The 7,163-nt window shown below is 40.2% G+C and overlaps 1 protein-coding gene across 12 annotated transcripts in view; it reads right to left on the reverse strand.

Annotated features, from left to right (window-relative positions):
- Positions 1 to 4,510: 4,510 nt before the first annotated feature.
- LOC108747670 (probable serine/threonine-protein kinase yakA) overlaps positions 4,511 to 7,163 on the reverse strand; it is a 381,535-nt gene continuing 378,882 nt past the window's right edge. For 10 of the 12 annotated variants that reach the window (XM_018485287.1, XM_018485286.1, XM_018485285.1 and 7 more), the window contains 2 exons: positions 6,990 to 7,031; positions 4,511 to 6,312 (listed from right to left, as the gene is read on the reverse strand). In XM_018485287.1, the coding sequence (XP_018340789.1) occupies positions 4,936 to 6,312; positions 6,990 to 7,031 (1,419 nt within the window). In that variant the 3' untranslated portion in view covers positions 4,511 to 4,935. The remainder of the gene's footprint in view (positions 6,313 to 6,989; positions 7,032 to 7,163) is intronic. The other 2 variants (XM_018485294.1, XM_018485292.1) reach the window with 1 other exon arrangement.

Below are 7,163 nucleotides of genomic sequence, written 5' to 3' on the forward strand. Positions count from 1 at the left end.
GTGTAAGTTTCACTTTTTTTCTTCTTTATCGCAATGCTTCGTTCCTGCGTCGCGTGTTTAAATAATGTAGGCATTTGTTGTATACGTGTTTCTCTGTGTGCAATGGTGTATAGAGTGCAAGGGGAAGGCACTTCCGCTGTTTTGCCGATGTCACACCGAGAACACGGGATTGCGTCTCCTACTTCTTCATTATATTCGCGTACAAGACATCCTACGTTAATACATAACCTTTAAAAGAATACACTCTCGTCTAGTAAAATATAATATGAATATTCCTCTTATGGAAGTACGTAGTAGCTTTGCGATAAAACAATCACAGTCCTAAGGAAATATATATTTTGCTACGTCTGACACAACAACGGCGACGACCGATCGGGCGTCGAGCCCAGAGCGCGATTCCGGGTTTTCGGTGTGAATTTAAAAAAAAAAAAAAAAAACCCAGCCACCCTCTCGATAATGTACGTATATAATTTATGTAGACATCAAGTTCAGGAACCCTAAAAGTGTCGGTCCGTAACCAGTATTTCAGGCTCGATCCTATCGACTCTCTCACTATCTCCTTGTACCTCATGGAGTTGTCGTTACGGAATACGGAACTTTAATCGCGCATTATCGCCGAATCCTCGGCTTGTCCAAGGCCGTTAGGACGACTTCGCTTATGGATTAACGTATCATATATCGTCATCTTCTCGTGGCCCTTTAGCGCCAATGACGTCACGTGTGTATGATATCGTAGTATCATAAGTACCGATCGTGAATTCCAGGTTAACGCCATGCAAGGCACTGAAAGGGCTAATCTTATTATACTCCAGTGCCACGCGCATGCGAGAACAGTGTGTGCGTGTACGTGTGTATAAGTGTAATACATTACATATTATCACATAGGATCGCCGCACGCACGTTTATCATACAGATAGAAACAATTTCTTCCCTCCGGGACACACAGGTGTCTCAATAAATTCCCTTAATCACTAATATAAAACGGCGCTCGAAGAGCGCATTTTCGTGGCGATCGTTATGGAAGACCCCATGGATACCCTTGAGAATTCTCAATTCTGATTCTTTAAAGCGAGAACCATTACCTACTTGCAAATCTTAGTAAAAATCTATTATCCTCGAGGAAAATAAAGTATAACGTTGTAAATGTTAATTATAGAATATCGTCGATTACAATCGTCGATTATAAATGTGTAACTTACGAACGTTTAAAAAATATGTAGATTCGCCATTTCAAAAGAAGGACAACTACAGTTTACATCATGGAAGAGATATTTATAAAATATTATATTCAAATCGTCAAAATATGCTATGTTCGTCACTTATATAATTATATATAAAATAAAAAAAATTATAGGCGATAACATTAAATTAGTAGGCGAACGAGAGATATTTTTCTCTGAAATCTATAAAAGAGTGTTTTGCGTGTTACTCTTTAAATTGTGTGCAGTCCGTACAAATGTACGGCTTAAATTGTTTTACAATTCATTATTATTAATTAAAAATCTATTCTAAAATCATTATAAGACAATCTCAATTCTACAATCTTGTGCGTTTTCTGAATAGATGATATTTCATGATCCCTTGGAAGAAGTTGTTTCTAATACCGCGAAAGAATCAAAGGAATTGTGAGGTAATGTACCTTATTCTCCATTCATATCCTCTTGAACTTTTTTTTAAACCAAGAGAAGACATACGACGATTTGTAATCCGAATAAAATTTCTTAGCAATTACAATTTGCTACGTCACGACCACGACCAGGATTAAAACTAAACTTTTACGAGAGAGATTTAAAATACGTATATCGTGAACTTTTCGCGCACGAAGCGTTAAAAGTATTTCACTTGCATACGTGTCGGGATTCTGGAAAATACCTCACCTTGCTCTGTTCTTTCACGTTTTCGTGTACACAAATTCCTACCGCCGCACAATTCGTACATTCGATTTTTTTCATGAAAATTATGATACGACCGGCCATTTCGTTTCTTCTCCACTAAACGTGCCAGTGAATGTTCTCTCCATACATGTATGTATGTGTGTGTACATAATTATATATTTAATATATATATATATAACAGTATATGAGATATCATATATATTAAATATATCATACATGTACACAAACATATATATATATATGCATATAACTTTACATATATGACAAATATCTTTCAATTTTGTCCTGTATTAAAAAAAAAATTATTTACAAATGCATGTATACATACATATGCATATGTATATATGTTTATTATAACTATACATTTAGACTTAAACAAACTTTCAAATCACTGGCAAACGCGTGAATGCGGACATACGGAAGAGAAGAAAGTAGATGTTAGTGTGATTACATTTCCTTGTATTTTTTCACATACAAATTCCGCTCTCTCAGCTAGCATCGCATAACCGCTTTCCTCTCTTGCCGTTATACGCGCGAATTAATAAAAATATACGCCATGTCTACCATGTAAGTCGTGTGAGTGTCTTAAGTGTAATGTTTGTGCGGTCGTGTACCACGATGCGCATGTGAACTCGTTTTTTCTTCCCACCCTCGAGAGTGGCAATCGACGAGACGTTTCTCTTCCCGTCTCACCGCCTTCAAGGTTGGACCGATCATTTTTTTTTTTTTTACTCTCCCTCCTCTGTCTCCCTTCAATTTCACGTAAATACATCCGCATATCACGCGGATCCGCTGTTCTCTTTTTCTCTTTCTCCATTATTTTCTGTACTTCTCTCATTCGGCTAAATGCATAAGCTCGTAGGTCGCAATTGACGAAGTTCACTACGTTCAACAGACTCCCCCGAATTGAATCCATCCAGGACAGAAGAGTACGTTGTGTTCGAGCACGCTTATGCTAAAGAGATACGCTAAGTATAAAACAAATAACTATTCTAAATTCTATACGCATATTACATGACAACTAAGGGCCTACCGGAAGCGTCGCATCTTCCGGTCGAATTTATCGTCGATGTGCAAGGTGTTTTTAGGAAATATATATACGTCGCTATATATAATATGTATTCTTATAGCTAAATTTTTAAAAAAGACAGATTAAGTCAATAAAAATGTTAAAACAATTTTCTTTAAATATTAACAAATATCACGCATAAGCCTCGTATAATTCAAAATATATCACGTGATAACGAAAAAAAAAAAAACAGTTTTTTGAATGCACATGATGCTAAAATGTTAAAATCAATATTACTTGTGCGAATTCTTTTGATTTAACATTATTTAACTTTCTTCCGAAATGAACAAACAAAATAAAATTTTGAACATATTACTATAATATATAAATAAGCGAATCGTGCTCTAGTAAAATAATCCAACTTTGGATAATAATTATTTCAATAACTCTAAACGCGCGAATGCTAATTAACACTACGGACTTAACGGCAAGTATCGCATATAACGTGACTTAGGCCGAGCGTCGTTTTTTTTTCTCTTTGTTCCGGACGTTAAACGTTAAAATTTGGACGAATAGCTATAACACAAAAATTTATGTAATTTCGAAATAAAAATATTGCGACGCCGTTTTTTTTTTTTTACGGCGGAAATTGACTTATTTACAATTTAGCCTATTAAAAGAATAAAACGGAGCCACGTAACGACACATAACATTTTTAATAGTTCTCTGCAGTAAAACAATGCTAATTATCGGCATAATTAAAAACTATCTCTATAAAGTATATCGCAAATCGCTATTATAATCGCTATCTAAAAAAAAGATCAAATAATAAAATAGATGATTAATATAACTCGTGACTTCGGCCACGCATAATTTTTCATAAACTCTCCCGTCTTCTCTCGAATGCAATCTTTATCGGCAAGTCAAAATTTCCAGTTAAAATATTAAAGTCGAAATTAAATTCAAAAAAAATTTTTTTTTTTATTTCGACAGAAATAAGATCGGAACGGTAGTCACGTCTCTCTCAGTCATGCAAGCAGGTAGGTAATATGACGGGAAAAAATCCCGTATTTCCTTTACCGTTCTCTTCTCAATTGTACGCTTATAACGCTCCAAATGGAATCAGGTCAATAAGGCACTGTTCACCGACAATGTCTGACTAGAAAATGAATCTATTTTCGGAACTTGTTTTTGTATATCAGCATTTCTCGTCTCGCAATCGTTTAACTGAATATTCCATCCCTCTCGCGAACGAAGACCGATTTCTCGCTTTTTTAGCACCGGCAATGACGATTAATATCTTAGGACTGCACTTTTGTTTTTTCTACGTTTTTCGTTTCATCGATGTAGTCAAAGATTTAAATACGCGTAATTTGTTAATATCGAAAATTAAAGCTAATAAATTGCAATTCGTATTTTGTATATAGTATAAAGAATGTATATATATATATGTATATATATTATACTCTCTCTTTCTTTCTCTTTTTTCTTTAATACACTTTTATCAGCAAAATATAGAAAAATCAAATAACAACGTATATATGACAAGAAATTCACTACTTGTTCACACTATGTAATTTATGCCGAAAAGTATAACATTCTAGAACTAATTCGCACTGGGCATTATTGTAATTATTGTAAACTAATGTATCAAATATCCATTTAGCTCGATTTTATTTTTTTTTTGTTTTACTTCCACACCGCTACACAACGCTACTATTTCTAAACACGTTTTCATTTCGGACTGAAACTAGAAAACTACAAAAATACAATTGCGAAAGTCTATTCAGAACGTAATAATTTTTACGATTCGTCCTTCGTCCCCGCAATTGAACACTAATCGTAAAGGTACTCTAGAATTATCTAAAATATCGCTACCACGATGCGGTAGCAGCAATCATCATCCGCAGCGGCTTTCGCGGAAATCGTTCGTTCGTTCGTCGCGAGGGAGAGAATGGAAGGTGCCCGAAGGAAGGAACGGCACTTTCGTGAGAAGAGACGAGTCTTCCCGAGCCGGTGGATAAGATGTCTTTACGACGTCTTCATCTTCTTGTACGGTTGCATGATCACCCCAGAGCTGACGGGGATCGCTACCTGCGGCTGCGCCGCTATTGTCGCCGGGTTGCCTATCTGCGGTATCTGCGGTACACCTGCGGCCGCAGCCGAGTGTACTCCGGGTACACCGGCTACTGCAGGTAGAACGGCGTATGGATTCTGGACGTAGGGATTGGTTTGTACGGTCGCGGCGCCGGGTATCGACGCCTGGATGTATGGGTTCGGCAAGATCTGCTGCCTGATCAGAGAGTATGGATTGATGGGGGTCGCTGTGGGTGGCGGTCTGGAATAGGCCAAGATACCCGCGGACAGCGGTGAGGTCAAGGCGCCCGGGATACCGGCCAGACTCGGGATGACAGGTCTGGGAGTCGCCGCGGTGGCTTGCAGATTGGCTGCCGCCACCGCGGGATTCCCGGCGGCCGCCGCGGCGGCGGGATTCATGAGATTTTGTTTATTCAGAGCGACGCCGGTGTAATTAAGTGCGAGCTGGCCAATGCCGTAAGACTGCGAGACCTGCGAGAGCTTAAGGGCTTTGGCATAGTTTTTCTGGGCGACCTCTTTGGCGAGAGTCGCTGGATCGAGAGGAGCTGGTAGTCCAGAGGCCATTCCGAGACTGTTGAGCATATTTAGGCTCGCCATATTGGAAGCAGCGTTATAATTGCCCATAGAGGTGAGGTTCGTTATCGATGACATATTTGCCATGGAGGCCATAGAAGCCATCGAGGCCATGTTCACCATACTGGGCATTGAGGTCAGGCTGGCCATAGAAGTCAACGGACTCATCGCTGGTGGTAGCGCCAACTGGTTGAGTTGCTGTTGTTGTTGTTGGTGTTGTTGCGATATCTGCTGCTGCTGTTGCTGTTGCTGCTGCTGCTGCTGCTGCTGCTGCTGCTGCTGCTGCAGAGACGATGGGCTCGAATGATTCAATTCGGGGGAGTTACGCGAATTTTCATCATGATTCTGCGTGGTAATCAGTTGCTTGTTATTGCCGTTACTATTGTTACTGTTATTGTCAGCGGTCGGAGGTGGCGGCGGCGGATTGTTGGGATCCATCAGCACGCCATTGTTGGCGTCAGCGCAGTTATTGACTGTTGCGCCAGCGGCTCCCTGGGAGGAGGAGGATTGCACCACTATCGCGTGGTGGTTGCTTTGCACGTTCGGGGGTTGCACGACCGATTGGTTAGAGGTTTGAGTGGGTAGGGGTGGTGTTCCAGTGTACTCACATGACACAGGCACGAAGGGCTGCTGCAGCTGCATTAACTGTTGATAGGTCGTCGCACCGGTAGGCTGATAGACCGGCACGCCGGACTTGTCGGCCGCCGGTCGTTTATACGGAACCATCCCTGGGAAGGCCTGCAAAAAGAATTGCAAAGAGATTCATGATTAGAATGAGCTTGCGACGCGAGCAACGTGGCCATTTCGAGCGGAAGCTTCCTCCATCCGAAAGCCTCGACTCCGTTTCGGCCGGGGATACGATATATTGTTCTCTTTTGCGTGCTCATGAGTTCTCTTGATCCAGCTGTGCAGGGGACGTCGGGTTTGACATTTTCCACGACGAGGCCGGTCAAAAGACTAACCTCTTTCGTCCAACACAATCAAATTCAATCGTAATTTATAATAAATTGGTATTTTAAGATGAGTTGATATCGATGTATTGTTACAATGATTCTTTTTTTGTCTTCTTTGCAAAACAGCAATTAGTCGCAGCATGCGATATGCACCGCAGCCGTAAGGAATCGTATCTACCTCTCAGCGATATCATCACTGTTTTAGAAAGAAACGACCGCTGCTGCTATCTCGTTAAATCTATCTCGATAATGCTCCATTTTAAGATGCTTGCAAATTTAATGATAATTCGAAAAGAATTTTGTCGGTAGAATTTTTATATCTCGCTGTAATAAATAAATATCTTCTGGATGGGGAGATACTAAAATATTAATCGCGAGTATAAATGGAATGATACGCACGAAGAAATGGAAGAAATGGAAAATCATATGAATTATGATTCAATGTTTAGGTTCTGCACTTACAAAGTTCTCGTAGTAGAACGACCCGACAGACTTCATGTCCATCTGCAACAAAGACAGGATCGGTTTCAACTAATTTCGAGGACGAGGCGCGTTGCGTCTGTATAATTGGATTTTCGAGAGACGGGAAACGAGAGAGGGCCGTGTCTCAAAGAAACGGGGGGGGGGGGGGGGAGG

This window comes from Trachymyrmex septentrionalis, unplaced genomic scaffold (assembly GCF_001594115.1).
Source record: "Trachymyrmex septentrionalis isolate Tsep2-gDNA-1 unplaced genomic scaffold, Tsep1.0 scaffold20, whole genome shotgun sequence".
Classification (NCBI taxonomy): Eukaryota; Metazoa; Arthropoda; class Insecta; order Hymenoptera; family Formicidae; genus Trachymyrmex; species Trachymyrmex septentrionalis.